General features: G+C 31.7%; 3 protein-coding genes and 1 long non-coding RNA gene across 5 annotated transcripts; 2 read left to right on the top strand and 2 right to left on the bottom strand.

The window, feature by feature from the left end:
- Nucleotides 1-1772: 1772 nt before the first annotated feature.
- Nucleotides 1773-2294, top strand: LOC145953059 (uncharacterized). Its single transcript, XR_014430608.1, has 2 exons — nt 1773-1895; nt 1991-2294. It is a non-coding gene; the product is annotated as an uncharacterized LOC145953059 (long non-coding RNA).
- Nucleotides 2295-3366: 1072 nt separating this feature from the next.
- Nucleotides 3367-9306, bottom strand: LOC109804293 (S-adenosyl-L-methionine-dependent methyltransferases superfamily protein). 2 transcript variants are annotated; one of them, XM_020366103.3, is made up of 12 exons: nt 9239-9306; nt 8786-8857; nt 8614-8707; nt 8395-8444; nt 8008-8057; nt 7182-7290; nt 6429-6489; nt 6203-6255; nt 5342-5434; nt 4545-4608; nt 4075-4182; nt 3367-3865 (listed from the first exon to the last, which is right to left on the bottom strand). In XM_020366103.3, the coding sequence occupies exons 2-12, from the start codon at nt 8810-8812 to the stop codon at nt 3624-3626; spliced, it is 951 nt and encodes a 316-aa protein (XP_020221692.1). In that variant the 5' UTR covers nt 8813-8857; nt 9239-9306; the 3' UTR covers nt 3367-3623. The 2 variants fall into 2 exon arrangements, with proteins under 2 accessions (XP_020221692.1, XP_020221691.1); XM_020366102.3 differs by lacking the exon at nt 9239-9306 and adding an exon at nt 9142-9208.
- Nucleotides 9297-11216, top strand: LOC109804294 (pentatricopeptide repeat-containing protein At1g08070, chloroplastic). The gene has a single exon (XM_083066636.1). It carries the CDS (start codon nt 9297-9299, stop codon nt 10845-10847), a length of 1551 nt encoding a protein of 516 aa, XP_082922762.1. The 3' UTR covers nt 10848-11216.
- An 8940-nt stretch (nt 11217-20156) lies between these two features.
- LOC109803139 (E3 ubiquitin-protein ligase RMA1H1) lies at nt 20157-22613 on the bottom strand. The gene is made up of 2 exons (XM_020364590.3): nt 22435-22613; nt 20157-21079 (listed from the first exon to the last, which is right to left on the bottom strand). The coding sequence occupies exon 2, from the start codon at nt 21025-21027 to the stop codon at nt 20320-20322; it is 708 nt and encodes a 235-aa protein (XP_020220179.1). The 5' UTR covers nt 21028-21079; nt 22435-22613; the 3' UTR covers nt 20157-20319.
- Between the last annotated feature and the right edge of the window lie 1372 nt (nt 22614-23985).

The raw sequence follows: 23985 nt of genomic DNA, 5'->3' as shown, positions 1-23985 counted from the left end.
CTTTTGGATATATATATATATATATATATATATATATATATATATATATATTATATATATATATAATTAGGATATATCACTCCCTTTTATTGAGTCCGTCCATATTAAAAATAGTGATATTTTTTAATATAACTCTGTTCAAGGTAGGGATTAAATCATGTTTCTTAATTAAGGAACACAAATATTGAATTATTTGTGCTAGTAATTTTGGTGTTCCTTTTTGATTTTACCAAGTAGTACATTCACTTAATTTCAACGTATGAATCAGTTGTTGAATACAAATTTATTTGTGTCAGTTCTGCTTTAAAGCACCTGGCAGATCAATATGATCCAGAAAGGAACTGAAAGGACGAGGACAAATAGAAACCTTTGGAGGAAGCTGTTTGATCAGGACTTGTAATGTCAGGAATATATAACATTTGAAAGATAGGCACCAATGACTACATAATCCAACAATCTGCTTCAATGTATAAAGAAATTAACAAAGGATGTTATATGTTTGGCGAAGAAATGAGAAAACTAGAAAAGAACTATCACTAGTCATACCTATCAATGTCATAAAGAATAATGACGCTCAATGGTGACTTACATGCATCTTCAAATTCCGTTAGAAATTATTACAAGCGTATTAAAATTTTAAAACATACCAATTTTCCTTACAAAAGCCATCTCTTATAGTTAAATTTATTATAATTCCTCAACATTTCTAGTAAATTCATGTTGTTTAATTTTTATGACATGTATGTAAGACAGTACAACCAAAAAATGTTCTGACAGAATGAATGCATCCAACTAGTCATAAAGTATGAGTTGTGACCTAAGAAATAAAACTGTAGTGAGCTCATAATGGAGGCACATATCTCTCTCTAAGAATTTCCTGACAGTAGCATGGAAAAAGGCCCCAAGAAAAAGAAGGTTATGCAATTCCCCAATTTTCACGCCAGCCCCATATTCAAACATATTCCCTCCCACTCTCACTTTCTCCCATTGCACAACATATGGATCTAAACTTCAGATTTTAGAAACATAACCGAAGACAAACAGGCAGAAAAAGCAGGTGTAGGCCCTTCAACACCAGCTCAAAAGCAACACTGATTAGAAGAGTATCCATCATTTCCCTCCTCTTTCTCTCTCTTTGTTACCTCTTTATATTAACCTTAACATTTTCATTCTTGTCTCCCTCTTGAGTCTTCATGGCTCCACCACTTTGTCTTTTGACCAAAACCCCTTTTCTCTGAGAAATTCTATCCAAATATTGCTGCTGTTCACACTTCAGTCTTTGCCTCTCAATTAGCTTGACAATGGTAGGTCTCCTACATTAGTGGTAAATTTGGATTCCACATGCAACATGCCCATGTGTGCATGTCTCATGCACGTATTTGAGCCTTGTTTGTTCTCTTGCACCTACATGTCTTTAAATGTTCTTCAAACATTCACCCTCTTAAGGATTTAACTTCAAACTTACTAATTACTATACCTTTCTTTCTATTTTTCTATAGCTAGCATGTTTCCTCAAAATAGTGTCTATATATATTTATTTGCCAACCTTTGCAAACTGTCCCCTATAGCAGCTACTCCCACTCAGACATAAAGAAAAATAGAAATAATTGGCTTTTTGTGCAATTGGAAGACTCATTGTTCTTGAAATGTTGAGAAAAAGCAAGAGAGTAAGCTTCAGTCCTGATGTCAATGAGAAACCAACCATGTTTCTCAAACATGGTGTATTAGGAAACAGGAAGAGGGTCATTGGAAATTGGAGTTTTTCAAGATTCCCCAAAGATCCTTTATTGTCACCTGTAAGATTCCTACTACGGCTTGGAGCAAAGGTAGCAAGTTCCATTAGAGTTGTTTCTATGGGAAGGAGATCCTCCAGGAAGGTTTCTTCATCCACTTTGGTAAGGTCACGTTCATTCTCAGATCCTAATGATTCATCATATCGTGCTAAGGCTGTAGAAGATTGCATTGAGTTCTTACATTCCTCTTCCTCTAGGGAGAGACCCTGTTGAGTCTCTATGCAAATCTTGGTTGAGAAAGTCTTTTCAAGTTTGCAGCATGCAAGAGATGTATCATGTATGTATATTAAAAAAGGATGTGACTTCTTGATTTCAATTGTCATGTTCATCAGTACAAAAATAGAGGTCAGTCCTTTTGTCTCTTTGGCAATATAATGGAGTTTGAGTAGAGACATTAGTATAAAACATTGGTTCAAATCAGTTTGAATTCCAGACTCTAGTCTTTTCTGTTTAATGAAAGTTTGGAACATATTAATGTTATTAGTTCTCATTTGGTTCCAATCGTCTCTTTCTCTTTTTTTTTTGTCCATACACAAATAAATTTTACTTTCTTGTTTCTTACAAAAATTAAAAAAGGACGAGCTTCTCCATATAACATTCGAATTATGCAACATTTAATTTCTTTTATGGCACTGCGGATCAACTTGATTATATATTATTTTCTGTAAAAAGGACCAATTCAAGACAGATGTAATTGACTGTTAAACTTCAAATTATTTGTACTAAAATATTTTTAGTACATGTTTTGAACATTTATATTCAGAAAAATGATAATAATTATTTAATAAAAGTCAAACCATGCATCTAAATGAAATAATTGTTGAGAATGAATTGCGATTATAAATTATACCACTGACAATTTAGAATGGGTTGTGGGCTTGAGATGAATTTAAACACTCAGGATATAGATTGATATTTATTGTAATTCTCTATTTATGCCCACCACGTTATTTACATTATCTTTTTATATAATAAAAAAATATTATTTCTCTCTTTTATTCTCTCATTTGTAAAAAAAATGCATAAATAATTTTAATACAATCTCTTTATCAATTACGCTAGACCCCAACCCCAAGCATGTAGTTCAGCAGTAGGGGTTGATCCACGCTTAAGCAAAGTCAGGGACAGGAGTTTCCACTTTCATCAGTTCTCCCACACTCAGAAAGCAACTGTCAACCTGACTCAACCAAAGGCTGAAAAATCAGTGACTATCGCTAACTATCAACTTTCAACAATCCTTTGGCCAGAGCACTAGAAATTCACCCCAAATTTTGCAAGGAATCCATCTAATTAGTAATAACTATGCATCACAATTTAGAAGTCGTACTGATCATTGTAGTTAAATATGAACTTGGATAACCAAATTACAAATTACGACTTGTTAAATATCAACCGATGGATAAATTTAAAATGTAACAATACCCCAAGAGCATGCAAAGTTTGATTGCTCCCTTCGACAGATATGGATCAGGTCAGGTGCAATGGTTAACCCGTGAAAAAGACCATAAAAGAAATGACCCAACAATTGTTTCCCACTGCCACCATATTCACCTTGTCTTTTGTTGAAATATACTGATATGAAGCCACAGTCAAACACCATCAACTGATCAACATCATCCAGCGAAACAGTTTTACATGTTTGGATGGTTATCTATAAAATAATTTGTATTCATTTCAAATATTGTGACAACAAAAGACTCGCCAGGCAGCAATGATGGTACAAAAGAAAAGAAAGTGTTAAAGTTCGCACGTACGCTAATAATTATCAAAACACAAATCATATCATAAGAAAAAACAAAAGTTCCAAATGACATTATGAATAAACAACGATCAAGAATCCAATGAGAGGTTTTCAAGTTCTCGGAATCCTTGACTGGCAGCCTTTTTTAACTCCAGAGCTCTCTTGTAAGGTGGGGCAATAGGGGGCTGCACGGGATCCAAACTCTGATATGTTCCCCCAGCAACTTTAGGTAGTGGATATGAGCGATCAGAATCATACCCACTGAGGTCACCACAAGCAAGAAATGGGATATACACCTTATTAGGGCCTTCCAACCAACCACTACAACAATCTGCAAACCCATACGCATTAATTACTCGAGACCAAAGCCATGAGAAATAAGTACACGTGATGATACAATGAAATCAGCAAAAATATTTATCAGGGACCAGGGCTACGATGATTAAGCATACAGTATTCATGAGTAACTTTATGAAGCTGAATTCTCTAATTTCTAGTCTATAATTGCATATAAGTTTTACTATAAGGACAAACATATACCTGTATCATCTACTCCTGAGGGACTTCCAACCTTCTCAAGAAGGCGATGAAGATCTTTCGGATTGAATCCTTCAGGAGGGGAATAGTTTTCACAAACTGCAAAGGCCTCTGGAAGGGTGAAACACTTAGAATTAGCACAAATACCATAATCCACCTTTCTATGATTTTAAACTACATCCTTGGCAATGGCATAGTTAGAGAGATCAAAACTAGCTTAGACACCTATAATTGAAAGGTGTTTCAACAAGTGGTATATTTGAAGTTCAAACTTCATATACATTTGTGAGAGGATAGATAAGCTTCTCTCAAGTCTAACTAATGTCAAGAGTGCCAACTCCTAATTAATGTCATGACTGCAAATTCCTAAGCAATGATAAATCCCCTTACATAATCATAACAAAACTATAAAGTGCTGAAACGTATGCATATCCAAAAATAGAAAGAAAGTAGTGGGAAAAATAAATCCTTACCTATGCTGGAATTTCGGCTGCTTTTTGGTTTTGCAAACGTCACCACAGGGAAAAATAATTTTAGCTGCAAACAAAAAGGTGGTGACATGGTGTGTAATGATGATTCTAGGATCACAGAAAAAAGAAAATCGCAAAAACTAAGTAATAAGAGAAGACCAGGGCGCTTCCAGAGACAATTATTTTCCTTTACTACTTGCCAATTATTACATTATGAGAATTTGGCAGAAAGTAGAACTGCACAACAATTTCACAACTACAACTAAAATTTTAGATTCGGTCATGAGTAGATTCTAAATCCCAACCGGATAAAAAGCTTACTCATAGTGATGGAATCGGTTCATAAAATTTATCTTTACTTGAGTGTACTTCTTTTGTTTATCAATAAAGTAACTTAATGGTGTTCCTTTTCATTCAAAGTACAAAAATTTTGTAAAAACTTAGCATCCAATTGGCTCATCATTTCCCTTTAGAATTTTGGTGTAACTCATTGTAGAGAGTTTTGTCATTCCTTTTGCACAAAAAAGTTTACACATTTTATGATGAGCTAACTACCAAAGTCGGAAATCTCTGTGGTAAGGATTACTTCCATAGCTTTCACAGGTTTGCAATGTTCCTTCATTCTTAATCATTCCGAGCGAAGATAGTATTGTCACTTTTCTATATATTTTACGAAAGCTAACTGAAAATTGGACGACTGCAAGACATGAATGCAAAACATACACTAATGTCGAATTATGCACATGCTCAAAGTCTTCACTTTCTAAAAAATCTTATTCACAAGGGGGAAGTTCAAATACCTGACAATATAGAAGGCTTGTGTCCTTTCCTCTAAATATCTTTGCAATAAACTTCCCTCCTTCCTTAAGTACATGAGTGACAATTGTCAACCCCTGCAAGGAAACTAGTTAGCATTCGGCAAAAACCCAAGATAGCCAAACAAAACCATGACACTCATTGCAAATCAAGGAGTAACCCATTTGATATAAGTAAGGTTGTCAATCTCGAGAGTTTATGTAATCTCGTTGAAATCCTATAAATTTAAATCATAAACTCTTAAGAGTTTACTTAATATAAAAAAATATATTATAATATTATAAATAACATAATAACTCAACATTTAAACTCCATATTAAAGTAAAATAACAAATTACAATATTAAAGTAGCAATGTTTACTAGCAAATCATGCAAAATTTTATACATGACCCAAATTCTTAAAATAACAAATAAAAAACTAAGACTAATTTTTGCTTTTAGCAATAGAGGGGACGAAATTGCTCAAGATTGAACAAGATTGCTCAAATTACTTCGAGTTGCACAGGTGGGACTGACCAATCTCATAAACTTGTTAATTATTACAAGTTATCGCTCGAGATTGACAACCATTGATATAAGATGAGGGACAATCACTAAAATTACTGCAGTAGTTTGTGTTTAATAGAAACAAGAGTAGATTGATCAAAAATAAGAAGCAGAAACCAATATACTCTTACATCGAAAGAGGGTAAAAAGGATTCACAAAAATTAATAAACTCTTGCATCAAAGGAGTGATCCCTGATTTTATTCCCTTCAAATTTCTTTTTTACATCCCCAATTTTGAATAATGATAGATAACAAGCGGAAACAACAAGAAGAAAAGGACGGAAATTAAGTACTTACTGCAAGTATGAGTTGGGATTGTACAAACTCATCCATGTCATGAAGCCCAGTAACTGCAAAATACGAAACATGCTTTCTTAAACTACATACAAAATAAGAAGTTTTTCTATGTATTACATCGTATATAGCTTTTCATAAAAATAGCTTTTTGTGTGAAATTGTGCTTCTCTAAACATAAATATTGAGTATGAAGGGATAATTAAGTTAAACTGAGCATTTTCTTTACCATCAGGAGCACCATCACACACAACCAGGTCAGCCTTGCAACCATCAAAATGTCTAATGACCTGAATAAATTAAGACAGAAAAGAGGGATTCATAAACTTAATCACAACAGTCATTCAAGACAATTTAATTTACGGGAAAAAGCAACCTCCAATAAACAAGTTCTATATAATCCATTCAAGTTTCAACAAATCATAGACTCTAGCAGAAAAGGATTATGAACATCAAGAAACGTACTTGGCCATGTCGAATCCATACATACAAATTAAATTTATTTCGTAATACTGTGCTTAACTGTCCATATTATCACACTATGTCTTCTCATTATTTCCACCATTCTCTCTCCCTAAAACATGTTACATGTACCAAAAGCAACTAGCTAAAAAAAATTTGAAAGAAGTAGCATATCAAAAGAAAGCCACACAGTTGAAATTCAAAAGATCGGGAAACAAACATACTAAATGAAACTCATAATTCATACACACGTTTCAATAGGGAACCAAAACTAAATTGCTAATTAACATTATCTTTCCAATACCTTGCTTTCATTATTCACATAAAATTTAGAAGTAGAAAGTTTAAAAAGGAAAAGATACAATCTCTTGATGAAATTTGAGGAGTGAAGTTTAGATAAGCAAGAGATTCACATATATTTTATATTTCTACCGAGACATGCAGCTTATTCAACTCGTCTTCCAAATAAAATAAAGACATCTATGAAAAAAAAAAAATTAAAGTAATATTGCTTGTGTACCACTTCAGCTGTCCGAGCATTAGTTATATCACCCTGCACCTGGATGACACCTTCAATTGGAGCCATTGGTTGCAAATCAATAGCTACAATAAGAGGAAGATTTTCATCCCTGCATATCATGATGCAGCAAGAAATTGAAGACACTTTTTTATAAAATAAGAAAATTTTAAGATGAAAAGAAAAATAATAACAAGGAGTTTGGAGGATAGAGAATCTTCCTCAACGTAAAAAGGAAAACACAAACAGCAAAGAAGAAAAAAAAGCAATCAATGAAGGAGAGCTATGCAATCCATCAATGCATCAACGTATCTGTAAGGGAAACTCCCTTAAAAAGACCATAGATTTTAGATCAAAAAGAAGCCAAATGTTTAATCTATTCATCTATTCATATAATAAGAGAATATTCATTTTTTGTGTACACATTTTTTTTTACTATCTTATCTATATAACTACTTCCAAACCACTCTTTCTCTCTTACTATTCTTTTTTATTATTTAGTTTCGGTTCTCTATTTCCATAAATTGCAGTCAACAATTAACCACCCACTCTATTATTTCTCTTTTTTATTTTATTTTCTAAAAAATATAGAGAAGCATGAAATGCTTCTTTTTTCCTAATTATATTATTATAACAACAATAATAATACAGTTATCAATTGTACATGTTACATAATTACATAATGACTAACAAATAAAGTAAACATAAGTTTGATAGAGCTTAATTTCAATCCTAAATCTTGGCAAGAACTTACGTACGCAAACGGGCGAACCTCAACATCAAGGAAATCCTTAACAAAGTATAGAATTTTCAAGGAAAGCCAACTTACTTAGCATCAGGTGCAAGCTTGGCTGGGAGATACAATTTACGACTCAAAACCTGCATATAAAAATCAATTATTATGCACGTATGACAAACAAGGCCAGTGAATGCATGATCTTGACTTTTCTTTTTCCCTCCTGTGAATGCATGGTAATAACTTATATATCCTGCTTCACTATTCTAGCATCAACAACTCTCGTCCATGTGCGAGATGGAACTCGGTTCTCATACTTCACAAAACTATTTTTTTCAGCAAAACAGCAAATCATGAATTGTTTCTCAAGTTTGAGAAGCTAAAGCATACTAACTATAGAGTAAAATATGGAAAACGCTGTTAAATGTCTGTTTGTTGAGAGTTCCTATGCCATGGCATTGATAATTTCATCACTGGTACCTGACTCCAGCTACCTGGGGCAGCACATAAATCTACAACACGCTTCACTCCTGCAAAAATTAAAAATTAATCTCGAAGCTGAGAGTAAGGGTTATTTGCTGACGCTATTTCTATTTAAATATTCAAGACAGAGGGCAACCTATGACCCATCTCTGCTATGAAAATTCAACAAAGCCAAACAGTCAAAAACAGGCTTTGATGGGCAAGGCAGGCACCCACCTTCAAAAATGTTGAATTCTTCATCTATCTGAAGGAGTTTAAAGGCACTTCGAGCACGCCAACCTTCCTCTTTAGCTTTCCGGTAATAGATATCCTGAAAACCAATTTCGCTAAAGCATCAATGCAACACCCTAAAAAAAAAAAATAACACTGTATGACAAATCAACCACACCCTCTTATCCCTCGAAGCTTTCCCCATGCTTTATTGCTCACTTGCCCTGCCACAAGTTTCTGAACCAAACCCCTGACACAAGGAATTAACAAAACAAAATGAGAACAAATACCAGAAAATAAAAACAAAAACAAAATTTAAAAACAAAAAAAAAAAGTTTTTTTCTCTCCATTTGTTAGCCCTTTCCTCAAACATCTGGTACGCATATACACAAACCCTCCTTTGACACTTGCATAATAGCTTAAAAGCCCCTAAATTTGTTAACCCAAAGATTAAATTACAACTTCCATAACCTATCAAAACTCCACCGAGCCATAGAATTTCACAATCCCAATATTGAAAAGAAAACCATGCACCTTTTGAGTTGAGAACTTGAACAACCGAACGATCACCAGTGTTACCACACACTATCTATCTACCTAGGTTATGTTATATATACTAAATAGTACATACCCGTAACCGAATTGGATAAATTTGTGACAGTAACCGGGTCAACCCGTTTTCACAACCTATGAAGGCTCAGAATCTGAATCAAATAGCAATTCGCGCGCAGCAACAACTCATCAACAACCCTAACCCCCAATTGTTGAACCCCTTACTATCGATCCTCGCAAACTCACGAGATGCGTTCTTTGAACTCTACAACCAAATGCTCTCCCACCCTTTCTCCCACAACCATTACACCTTCACCCACGCCCTCAAAACCTGCTCCTCCCACCATACGCGCTCCAAAGCGCTCGAAATCCACGCGCACCTCGTCAAATCGGGCCACTACTTGGACCTCTTCATCCAGAACTCGCTCCTCCACTTCTACCTCGCCCACCACGACGTCGTTGCCGCCACGCGCCTCTTCCGATCCATCCCCTCCCCCGACGTCGTTTCATGGACCTCGCTCGTCTCGGGCCTCGCCAAGTCCGGCCTCCAGGCCCAAGCCCTTAACGCCTTTCGTTCAAAGCCCAATAACATCAAGCCCAACGCAGCCACCCTCGTCGCCACGTTGAGCGCGTGTTCATCTCTCGTGGCTCTGAGACTCGGCAAGTCCGTCCACGCTCACGGCGTGAAGCTAATCGTCGATTGGAATGTTGTCTTCCACAATGCCGTATTGGACTTGTACGCGAAGTGTGGCTCTTTGAAGAATGCAAAGAACTTGTTCGATAAAATGTCTGTGAGAGACGTGGTTTCTTGGACCACGTTATTGATGGGTTACGCTCGTGGTGGTTATTGCGAAGAGGCTTTCGCTGTGTTTAAACGAATGGTGCTTAGTGAGGAAGCTGAGCCTAATGAGGCAACCGTTGTAACTGTGTTAACTGCGTGTGCCTCTATTGGTGCCTTGAGTTTGGGGCAATGGGTGCATTCGTACATCGACTCAAGACACGACCTTGTGGTTGATGGCAACATTGGGAACGCTTTGCTTAACATGTATGTGAAGTGTGGAGACATGCAAATGGGGTTTAAGGTTTTTGATGTGATAGGGCACAAGAATGTTATCTCGTGGGGCACTGTTATTTGTGGCCTTGCCATGAACGGTTATGAGAAACAAACGTTGGAGCTGTTTTCCCGCATGTTGGTTGAAGGGGTTGAGCCTGATGATGTTACGTTTATTGGGGTGTTGTCTGCATGCAGCCATGCGGGTTTGGTGAATGAAGGGGTTATGTTTTTCAGGGCAATGAGGGATTTTTATGGCATTGTGCCGCAGATGAGGCATTATGGTTGCATGGTGGATATGTATGGACGTGCTGGTTTATTTGAAGAAGCTGAGGCTTTCCTTAGAAGCATGCCTGTTGAAGCTGAAGGGCCCATTTGGGGGTCTCTTCTTCAGGCATGCAAGGTTTATGGTAATGAAAGGATGTCCGAATGGATTAGGGTACACCTCAAGGGCAAAAATGTTGGCGTCGGTACTCTTGCTTTGTTATCTAATATGTATGCATATTCTGAAAGATGGGATGATGCTAATAAGGTTCGGAAGAGTATGAGAGGCACCGGATTAAAGAAATTAGCAGGGTGTAGTTGGGTTGAGCTTGAGTCCAATAATAGATTGGATTCAAATTTGTATGTTGCCTAATGGAGCTAAGGAAGGATTATTGAAGCTTTGGAATTGAATGTAGATAATGTATCAAACACTGATATGATATATAACCTCCTAAAGTTGAAAATGACTGGTCCCGGCATTTCTATGTTCATACATGGAATCAATGTGATTTATTCCATTCTTGTACAAACCCAAAGTCTTTCTTTGTGTATGGGTTGGTGTAAGCATGACAATCCAATGACAAAAGTGTAATGTACATTCAATATATGGACTTCAGAACAACGATGTTCAGCAAGTTTTCTCTTTTTTGGTACTTTCTGGAACTTGTATAATGTAAATGATTATTATTCTAAATTTGTATACTCCTTTCATGTGGTTAATATAAGTATACATTTTGATATATGTTGCATCTCTCTTTTACAAAAACCAGGGAGCGCAAATTTTTTGTTCCATGGCACTTAATTAATTGTGGCACAAAATTAACCAGATCATTGTGATCTCATCGAATTCGATAAGGATGTGAATGATGCCTGCAATGCTGGTGTTAGGTTAGAAAAGAAGAAATGTCTATCTGGGTTGTCATGGTGTGATTATGAAAGTAGGCCAGGTCGAAAGTAGACCTTTTGTAGACTCTTTCTGTGAGCAAGCTATATATGCTGCGAGGCACTTCTTTCCTTCCATGCTTTATATATTTCTCATTTCTTGTTAAAACTCCTGCACCACTATTGTTCTTTATATATTTCTGTTTGGAGCAAGTATCTGTAATATATTAGGGAAGAAAAGGTGAATATATTTTTACTTTTTAGAATGATGAGCCTCAAGTTTAGAGCCTTACTAAATTTTTCAATAAATTTACTCTTGTAAGATCTTTCTTGTAATTGCATTGCTAAAGGAAGAGATGGTCAAGGTATTGCTGGATTAGAAATATGGGCCGGTTTCTGAAGTAGAATCAGTAAGGAAAAATTCGTGACATCTGAAAACTGTCATGTATTAATCACTGAATGCCTCCATTTAGGTATCTGAACTCTGAAGATTTGTGGAAACTGAAACATCTTAAAGTTCGTATTGATGAGCCTTCGTCCTGATTTTTTTCCTGGGAAACTGTCACTTACTTTAAAGCAGCTTTTGGCCACATCCCAGTGCAATTATAAGGTAAAATTAATTCCAGATAATTTGCAGCCTCGTAGAAGAGAAAACTCAGTGAAATGTTAGAATTTAGATAGTAATAATGAAAAAAAAAAAAAAAAAAAGATAGAAAACAAATGTTATCCATTGATTTGAAATCTGTGATGCTGCATTTATAATACTTCATTATTTAAAAAATGTAATACTCTTTCTGGTCTTTTTATAAGACTCATATCAAAGCTATTGTTTTCTTTATTTTCTTATGATTTTGTAATATTCCTCGCTGCTCATAAAAGAAAGAGTGTCGCAGGTTTATCCTAATTTTCCTCTAATTTCCAGCATTAGACCCTTTTTTATTCTCCCTTTGAGGTATTTCCTTTCAGAATTCTTTGAAAAAAGGAAATAAATATGCAGATTGGCTATTTTTGGAGCCAATGGTATCGGAAGTATATCTCAGTTATTCTATGTATCCTAGGTAGTTATCCTTTATTTTCCAAGTTGATGCCCCCAGGAACTTCATACTCTAAGGGAGTTAGTTTGTTGCTTTTTTCTCCCGTAGGTTGTAATTTCCATCTGATAAAAGAAATCAAAATTGTTATATGATATTTTTATAAGAATCAATTTAAAAGGAGGTTGAGCAGGGTGGGGCGTCACTATTGTAAACTTTTTAGTGCCAACTCCAAGTTTGATACTTATAAATAAAAAAGAATCTAAAATATCTCTTGCACTAATTTTTTTAATAAGAATTATTCTTAGATAAAGTCATTTCTCTTCATTTAATAAATATATATTAGAGTAATAATAACATTATAATTAGTTTTAAAATATATATATATTTAATATTATTAATTAAATTAATTAGTTTTAATTTCATAGAATCATGACTAGAAGAAGTATGATTTTACTCCTATAAAAGTCAACTCGATAGGAGAGAATTAAGGAGTGTATTAGATTAGGATTTTAAATGACTTTTTTAGTTAAAAAAAATCCTGCTGATTTTAAAAGATTTTGCAGGATTTTCATGACTTTTAAGATTTTGCAGGATTCTACAAGACTTAAAATCAGGATTTTAATAGATTTTGTAAGATTTTTAAATTAAGATTTTAATGGATTTTGTGAGATTTTGTAGAATTTTCGTGGATTTTTGACATATGATAAGATTTCAAATTTTTTCATACATTCAAATTTAAAAAGAGTCAAAGACAAAAATAATAAAAATATCTACATAAATATTAATAATAATAATAATTCTCCATAATATCTTATTTCTTAAATAACATTCACCCACATATCTATAGTTATATTGGTCCTCCAAGCATTAGTGTTTTCTCGCTCTTGCTCCTGGGTTTGAATAATAGGCTCAAAAGTATGATCTTTATTAACCGGTAATATTGAAGATGAAGGTTCGTCCACCGCTTCAATTGAAAATTCATCATAACGACATTCTTTATGTAGAAAGTTATGTAGTGCTCTACATGCTAACACAAGTTCTACTTGTGTCTTAAATAAAAATGGAGGTGCTGACTTAAAAATTGTGAACATTTAAAAATATCAAATATTCTCTCGATCACATTCCTTAAAGACGCATGACGTAGATTGAACAATTATTTCTCATTTTCAAGGTTATTACCCTAACCTGTAAAATCTTGTAGATGATGTCTTAGTTATGTATTATATGATAATTTTTTAACGATATTTATAAATATAAATTATTCTAACAAATATTTTAACAATATTTCATTTTTTTTTAAAATAAGTTAATGGAGGCATAAACCCTAAACCCTAAAAAATTAGATACTGCAATATCTTATGTATTTTTTCTTTTTTTAAAATATAAAAAAAATTATAATTTCATAATATAAAAATAAAATAAAAAATTTCATAGTAAATAAAATAAAATAATTGTTAAGTCATAAAAAGAGGAGGGATAAGAGTAACAAACTCAAGGAAAGGAGAGAGATCACAGTTTTTATGTTGAGAGGGTTCTTCTCCCAACTAAAATTCATTCTCATCTCATTCTACTCACAAAAATCCTAACTCAAATTCATCTTTTATATATATATATTACTTCTTGTTCGTGAATGATCTAAAACTCTAAATTAGTATTTAATATTCCGAGACAAATTAACCTAGCTGGAGGCAGAACGCATTCAGTTTCCTTTGATATTTTATTCATTTGGAAGATACCACTTTTATGCCTCTTGAGATGGGACATGGGAGTTTGTTTGTGACACATGACATGATGAAGATAAGATTGCAAGGCTTATGCCGCTGTCCGAATCTTTGTTATTTAGTGAGGAACCCCTTCAACAGAGGAGGATAAGTCTTGAGTATGTACCGATATATATTAATTGTCAACTACATTTTTTATTATCTCATGAATACATCTAAGGTATGTTGGTTTCAGGAGCAGTTGAAAAGAATAAAAAATTTTACACATTCTATCAAACACTTCTTTAATGTTTTTAATTTATCTAATATATTTTTTATTATAATGAAACTTTTAGTTTTTTTTTTTTTTGTTAATTTTCATAATCTAACTCATATATATTTGGCAACCAACTTTTAAACGCGATGATTTAATCCTTTTTCATCAAACGAGTCAATTTTTATTGTTCCTTTTTCACATGCTAAGCTAAATTGATGATTTATTAATATTTTTTTATAATAATTTGTCATGGTTACTATATTATGTAAAATTACTATTAGTAAGAAAAATTGGATCACTATAACATATAAAATTAAAGGAAAGAATGAGTCATACATGTATAAAAAGTGAATATAAAAGTGAAATAAAAATGAGTCATACATGTATAAAAAGTGAATATAAAATCAAAATAAACATATCAATATAAACAAGTTATATACATGTATACAATAATTCCAAAATAATCATATATCCTAGTATTGGTCAAGTACAATTATACAAGTTACATTAGGTAGCACCAACACTAATAAAAGATCACACCACCTGCCATCAATCATTCCTCAAACCTAGTCTTGATATGCTTTTATTCAAAGTATGATCATCACAGTTCAAACTAACATGAAAATAGAATGGCAAACTAGAGTTCAAAAAATATGTAAGTATAGAAAATAATACTGTAACATACAACATCACACCAAAAACATATATGAAAGCTAAACACTTTATATCTAACGTGGTAAAATCCACGCTTGATCTCATATCAGGCAGAGAGTTTCTTCCTACCTCATGCCAGTGTCACCTTAGTGGCATTCGACATCATCCAGATAGGGAGTCTTTGCTTGATCACACTTGACACCACCCAACTTTCCGACACCATTTAACAACTGAATAACTTCACAACTTATCATTGTACATCATTACAACATAAATATCATTTAACTTACTTTTAAATACACAACAACATAACATCATATCAGCTTACATTTTTAAAACTTAATCATCTTTCAACATACATATCAACTTTCAACTTAACAACAATAATAAACATAACATTCTATACATAACAACTTTCAACTTTAACAACTATCAGCTTCCATCTTACAACATATACATCATCACATTTTACATCAACATACAACCCCTTACATTGTCAACATATTATTCCATCACACATCTCCAACAACTTAGCATTATAAATTTCTTATAATGTACACGTCAACCAACTTACATTATTCAACTTATAGCACTTCATAACATATGCAACATATTCATGAACCATCTTTTGCCTTAAAAACACAATTAACATCATACATCATCCATCATACAGTTCATATATCCTTATTCAATTATAAGACAACTTAAAACATCATACAACATATTAAAATTAATTTTCATACAACGACAACCTTCACATAAAATACCACACAGAGAGTTATATTACTCATATCAATTTCATCTTTATTTCATATAAAAGACAAAAAGATTATCAACAACTATCATGAAGACTTCAAGTTCTAAATCCATCATCTACTACATTGAAAATCATAAAAATCGCAACAGTTTGTCTAAATGCTGACAACTTAACCTTTGTTTATTAAAAAGGTCATAATTGAAATTCTATACCTCCTTTTTAGATGATTCCAAAGTCATTAGAAAGTTAACATCTAGGGTTACAAATGTTATGAAGACAAAAAGTCTAATTCAGAAATCGCCAAATTGCTCAGCTGTTTCAAAATTATTTAGCAGATTCTTTCCAAAGACACTCTTGATTTTCATCTCCAATTTTGCTCAACCATTTCAAAATAGCTCAGTTTTTTCCTTCCAAAGACACCCCTAATTATGATTTTCAATTCTGCTCAACTATTTCAAAATTGTTCAATCATTTCATGATAAATACCATTTCTATTTTTTACGATTTTGGGGTTTTCAATCCTCTCTAATCCATCTCAAGCTCATCTACAAGCTCTAAACTTAAATTTAAACCATCAAGATGATTCTAAACAACGTATTCAACATGCAAACCAATTCAAATGCAATATGCATGCCCTCAACAAAGAGAGATCAACAATTTTAGATTTTGGGTTCACCTTTCTTGGAAACATCAACTTCATAACTTCAACATGCAACAACAAGAATAAAACAAGCTTCCTCTACCACTTGTAGATGAATCACCAAGAGGAGACAGAATTTGGAAAGAAAAGGTTCTTTGTGCGGCTTTGACCAAAGATCTTCAGCTCTACAAGCTTGGATCCTCTAGCTAATTAGTATGCTTAGCTTTAAGGAAGAAGAAGACGAAGAGAGATTTTCAAGAGGAGAGGAGGAAATTTTTTTTTGACTTTTCTCTAAATACTTCTAAAAAGAAGTTTCATGTCTCCCTCAAGAGAAATCTCACACCAACACCCTTCCCCAAAGCCTAACCATACAACTAACCCAACACTCTACTAAATCACCTAAATAAGCACCTTAAACATGAATGTTATAGTAAGGATCATAGTCATTACACTTTATGATTACTAGACAAAAAAAAATTGCTTAAATATAATATATTTAGTTACTAAGCATCTAATTTTTGAAAATATTATTATGAAAAATAACTGAGATTGATTTTTTCTTGAATAAAATTATTTTAAAGAATTTTTTAAAACTTCTTATACAAATTCTCTTTTTTAAGACTTAAACAAATGTTTATTGGTCTAGTGCAATAAGTTCTGCTCTTTAAGTAGGTTATATGATCAAAGAAATCAAATTATTATTAACTTATTTAAAAATCTTAACTATGAGTAATATAGTCGATATTACTCAAAAGTTGAAGTGAATTGGAATTTATATTAAAATTTATCACAAACATTAGGAGTGTTTAAAAAAATTGAACCAAATTAAAGTGTGTGAATTGAACCTTATAGGCTATAAAAATCGAACTAAACTATCATTAGGAGCATTAGATTGGTTTCGTATGAATTATTTTAGGGTTAAATTTAATTGTCACATATATACATAATTTGATTACGTTAAACTTTTAAGCGTTCATCCATATTGATATTTTAACTACTCAGAATCAGATAAACATAATTCATGAAAAAGTCATTATCAAATTATTGTGCATTCTTTAAACACCTTTTACTTATAACTGAACTACTAAGATAATAGATGAGAATGAAACATATAGTGTCGATTTTTCAAGAATTAAATTATATGTGCATTCATCACCTCAAAAAAAAAATAGAGTGGTTAATTATTCATAATTTATTTTCTTTCTTTCAAGCCTTTTTTCGTTATATATAATGATATATATTCCTCAAATTATTTTTTTTTATTATGCAATCCGTGCAAAATATTCATTGTCTAGCACTTATACAATAGCTACAAAAGTCGTGAACATATTTTCTTAGTAAGATAATATTGGAGGAGCTTATAAGCCAGTAACCTAATTACAATAACTAATTTATAATCTAATTTAATCAAAATAGGTTATTTAGTACACAAACTTATCTTAATAACACTTATTTTCATAAGTTGTTTATAAGCTACTAACTTTTTTTGTTTTTTCATGTTTATCTTATTAATTTATTGAAATAGGTTTCTACCTGAAATAACTATTATTTAATTTTATGTCATTTTATATTTATTAATTAACTTATAATTATATAAAAATAGTTTTAATGTTTTTAGGCTTATAATTTTTTAAGTTTTGCAACTGATCTTCTCATATATCTTAAAATTTCAGTTAACTTATCTGTTTTAAGCTATTTTATAATTTTGTTATACCAAATTTATCCACCATCCATATAAATGATAAAGAAACACAATATGCTACTGACGCCTAAACGCAAAGCGACAATGAAGCAAAGGTGAGAGAACATGCAATGCAATGCAATACATATTAATTTTTTTTTACATGTGCAATAATTAGTCGTGACGTTCATAAATTTTTCAAAAAAAGTTACATTATACTCTCTGGAGATATATAAGAGTATTATACTTTCCTCCACTCTTATATTAAAATATAAAATTTAATTCATTTAATTTAATGTTGTTAATATAAATTACATTTCCATCTCCTAAAAGATATAAGTATTATACTATTCATTCTACATATGTTAAAATATAAAATAAATTATACTTTTATTTCTTAAATTATCACTCTCTTATTATATTAATTTAACATTGTTAAAAAAATTACCATTATAAGATTTTAAAAAATATTTTTAATTTAATTATTCATAAAAAATATAATTTTAATTAAAATATATTTCAAAATATTTATAATTTTTTTCCATTCATTCACTGAATTAAAAAAAATTGTAAAATATTTAATTAAATTTAAATTATTATATTAAAATAATAAATAAAATAAAAACTAAAAATTATATTATATTATACTTATATATATGTCAATATATATAATATAAATTAATATATATATATATATATATTAAATTTACAATAATTATATTTTATTCAATAATAAAATTTTAATATAAATATATTTATTTTAAAATTATATATTTAATATACATATTTTAGCATTACATTAATTAAATATAATAAATAATACTTTATCATAAAATAATAATTTATTTATATAGTATTTGAATATTTTATCACTGACATCAATTAAATAATATATTAATTTCACATATATATAATTAATATTATATAATGAAAATATTATTTTGTTTAATTTTTTATAAAAATATTACATTAACTATGTTGAATAAGTAATATCCTAACACTTAGATTTTATTATACTTATTTATTTATATATTATTTTTATTTTGATACATAACTTTAAAAACATTTTTATTTATATCCTAACACTTTAATAATATATTATTTTTATTTATAATGAAAATATTTTTTTAAGATATATATAGTTAATTTTAATAAAATAATAATTAAATATGTAAACTAAGAAGTTAAAGTGTAGCATGTTTAATTTTTTTTAAGGGAAAAAAATGTTTATAAGAAGGGAACGTGGTATAATATTCACATCTCTCAGGGGATGTTAGTGTTAAGGTATTTTGATAATAATTTTTTTTGTAATGAAATTTTAATAAACAATTTAAAAAATGAATAAAATATTATATATTAGAATTTGTTCAAAGAAAAAATTATAACTTTTAATATAACAGTGAAAGATAGTGTAATATTTATATTTCTTAAAGGAGAAAAGTATAATTTACTAAAAATTATTATCACGACTTTGCATTAAATACGCATATATTTTGTTTTGTTATTACTTGCCAACCAATTTTGGTTTGGAAAATATACTAGTATTGGAAATATACTAGTATGATAAATTATAATATAATATTTTTTTATTAATTTTTCGTGATATCATTTATTATATTTATTAATAATAAAAAATAAACACAATACTTACTATACGTATATTATTATTATTTTATTAGTACTTATCACAGAGAAAAAAATAAATGTCAATGGAATGTATAAAATGAAGTGTTAAAATCATTTCTCTAAAGAGGAGAGGTGTATATGAATTTTAAATAAAATTATTATAAGATTATAGTTTAAAGAGTCTTGATTTAGAATTTACATTAAACTTCAAATCTTGAATAAACTTTAGCCGACGGTGCAATTTTATTATAATTTTATTTAAAAATCATCTTTTAAAGACTTTAACGTAGTCTTATATAGGGTGAGGATGAGTTATTAAACCCATAAGCAAAGATTAATTTAGGAAAAGTTTAATTAAATATTCTTTGATTACAAAATTACGAAAATATTTTTTTTGAAAAATAATATAAAGGTTATACACACCATTCTCATGAGTTCAAATAATCTATTGATATAACTTAAGTATAATATATTAAGCACAGAAGTGTAGCCTGTGATGATCCATTGGATCTAGCAAGTTTGAAAAGCTTGCAATCATGCTTCTACAGTTCTACTATACAAGAGAGAGAGTAAATAATCTCAACTTCTTCTCACTCAGAAAACAACAAGACATAGAAGAAAGCAACAAAAGAGAAAAATAGAAATTCTGTTCAAACATTTGTGTGCCTCCATCTCTTGCCTTCTCAATCTAGCGCTAGTACTTGCCATCATCTGATAAGAATTTGGGTATGCATACAAATTTTGTGAGTTGCCAAACACTCTAGCATAAACCATCTCCCCAAACATGCCAGTCACAGGGTGATAGTGGTGTGATCCTGGAGTCATGGTGGCACCAAGATTGAGCATTTGTGAAGTTGCATCATCCTCATCTTCATGGGATGGTTGAGATGTGAAGTAGTGACCCTGATAAGGGTTACGATATGGAATGTGTTGTTGATCACTTTGTGATGATGTATCAAATAGAGTTTGTGCACATGAAGCAGGTGGTCTTGGTGGTATGAAAACATCACAAGGTGTTTTTCCTTCTGATGTGGCTTGGCCACGGCCATAGAGTGGAACCATTGTGCTGTGAGATATATCAGCTTTGCAAACAGGGCACTGTGGGTGCTCATCAGGTGCTAGAGAATCACTTTGGACATGGAGCCACTTGTAGATGCATGGCCAGCAGTAGAGGTGGCCACATAGGGTCACTACTGGTTCATGTGCAAAGTCGAGGCAGATGTTGCAATCGAAGCAACCATTTGAGTTTTCTGCATTTGGGATGGTTTTCAAATCCTGGGATATGTAGGGCTGGAATGCCATCAAAATCAAGGAAGCCCTTGTCACAATTTTGGTCAATGGTGCTTCTTTAACCCTGGAAACATGGAGAGAAACCAGATTAATACACAGAAAAACTGGGAAATTAACTTGATCAAGTCAAGCATAATTGAAACTAACAATTGGACATTATTAAAGTGATGTCCAGCAAAGAAAATGTCAATAGAGAAGACTATCAATATCGGAATAACATGTAATTTAAGGTGATTATAAATTTTGGGTGAACTCAGATAAGAAATCAAGGTCTAATCCATCGAGATATTGAGATCTATTTTAGGTATCAATTTCTCCTAAAAGGTATTTTTTCATACAAACGGATTCGGAGATCAAACTTCAGGATACATCCTTAAAAAGACTATAAGTGGTTATTAATGAATCCATTTACTCAAGCAAGGACCGGTGATCAAAGCAAATATAACCCTTTGTTCACAAGCAAAATTTGCTCATAAAGTACTACCATTAATGTAAAACTGATCAAATTTCCAATTTCTTAGTCTTTCTCAACCTAAACATAATAATGCTTAAGCAGCAAGTCAAGCAACTCAAACGCGTCATTCTGAGATCAGAAGATATCATGCATATTTTCCACCAATTTCAAGTGACCGAACTTTAACGGTTCCTGTGGTCCAAGGTAAGCAAACAGCATATCAAATCTATCCAATTCTGATTTATGGCTTACATCTCCTTGAAGATAAGAAACCAAAGATTTGGGACACTATGACTTGTATGTTCATTTGATATAATATGCACAAGAGTAAGTTCAAACTCGGTTATCGTAAAAAAAAATTATTAATAATAATAATTAAATTAAATTAAATTCCAGGAACTTATAAAACACCCCAGCCAAGGCTCTCTGAAATCCACTCGCTACAAGATGCCTAGGTCATGTAACCGTATGCAATCACCAACCACTATATAACAAAGATAAACTAAACAATCACAATACACAAAACCAACACGGATGCCAGAGAAGAAGTTAGTAACTTAACTTATCCTTTTAGGAGATCAATCAAGGTAAGCGGTGAAAAATCCAAAAGGGTAAATAGCATCATAGCATCAGATGAAGATGCAAATACTAGTTCCAGGATCAAAATCTAAAAACCAGGATTCACTAAACACACAAAGGCTAAGTGTTGCCCACAAACAGGAAGCCCCCAGATGATTTTCTGCTTATTTCCTACCCGGAATGGTAACAAATATAAGTAAACAAAAATTGGCACCAGACACTCATAAAGCAAGTCAACAAATCTCAACAACGATTGAGTTTAAGATTAATGTTCAAAAGTCAGCAAAAACACGAGATCTACACAATACAAATTAAATCAAACTATAGCATCCACGGATGTGGAGGTTCTCTTGTAATCCAAGAGAGCTAAGAAGAAAATCACATACCCAGATGAAAAAAGGGAACAGCTTTGGCTCCGTGAGAAGTTTGAAGGGGAGGAAGACAGAGTATATATAGAGTAACGTTAAAAATACGTAAATTACTCCAATCAAAAAGTAAAGCAGTTGCAGATAATTTTGTTTTCTTCAAAAGTACTTTAGTGGGAACTTGAAGAAGCACAGAATCGCATATACCGTTGTTATAAAGAATCAAATATATAGTATTATTATTATTATTACGGAGTATAAAGTGCAGGAATAACGTTAATTAAAATTTATTATAAAATTATCAAAACGTGTAAAACGCCACCTCAAAACGCTGTGATTTAGGGGTGAACAGCTAAATTAAAGAAACAAAATAATAAATGTAATAAATATTGTAGTAAAATGGGAGAATAAGACAATAAAAGATGACCCGGAAATGAGATGGTAGATAAGGTTGAGAGAACCAACTTTGGTTCTAACAAGTGACTATATTTTTTAATTAAATAATTAAAATTTAAATCTTTAACTTTAGGTATAAAGTAGATTATATTAAGAGAGATATAATTATTTTATATACATTCACCATTTTTGATAAAAAATTAAAGAAGTTATCAATATTTTGTATATTATAGATGTTAGAAAAATTTGAGCTTAAAATTATTATTTTTTATATAATATGATGGAATGGTTAACTCGAAAATTTTTAATCAAATAATACTATTTTAAAAAAAATGTTCTCAAATAGTATCTGTGTAAATTTATTTATCTAATTAGCATTATTTAATATTCACATTCAGAACGTCGTTCTGAAATCAAAACGGGTCGTTCTAGATTAAAAAATAACACATGGCTAATGGATCTTAACAGGCCGTTTCAAATTAAATATTAGCACACAAAAAGTGGAACCAGAACGGGTCGTTCTAAATCCGGAACGGACTGTTCTGGCTTACAGATTCAGACCATTTTTTGTTCGATTTTTATCAAATACCAAAACTTAGAGACTACTACCAAGTGATTAAATTTATTGAATATTAACATTATAAATATAACTAAATAAATTTATTAAAATTCATTACAACAATAAAAATCAATGGTGGCGGAAACTGAATTCATGACCAATATTTGAATATGTCTTCCTAGTGTGACCAGGAGTGTGACAATAGGAACAATTTTTTACACAATTATGTTGTTCTCTAATGTCCATCTATGTTCTAATCCTGCTGGACTTTGGCTGACCCTTGAAAGTTTTGTTGAGTTCTGGATTTGGCAATAAAGTTGGAAGAAACGCAACATCCGAGAGAAGTTTGACCTGCTGGGAGATTTACAGTAAGGCTAAATGAAATGTAGTATGATTGCGGCAAGTTTCAGAAAGTTCATATCCCTTGCTCGCATGACCCGTTGGGAAATTTATAGTAAGGCTAAATGAAATGTGGTATGATTACGACAAGTTTCAAAAAGTTCATATCCCTTGCTCGCATGACCCGCTGGGAGATTTACAGTAAGGCTAAATGTAATGTGATGTGATTGCGGCAAGTTCCAGAAAGTTCATATCCCTTGTTCACATGGTCACACCCT

Source organism: Cajanus cajan, chromosome 1, assembly GCF_000230855.2.
Source record: "Cajanus cajan strain Asha chromosome 1, NIPB_CcT2T_4, whole genome shotgun sequence".
Classification (NCBI taxonomy): Eukaryota; Viridiplantae; Streptophyta; class Magnoliopsida; order Fabales; family Fabaceae; genus Cajanus; species Cajanus cajan.
This window is presented reverse-complemented; position numbering and strand designations above follow the sequence as displayed.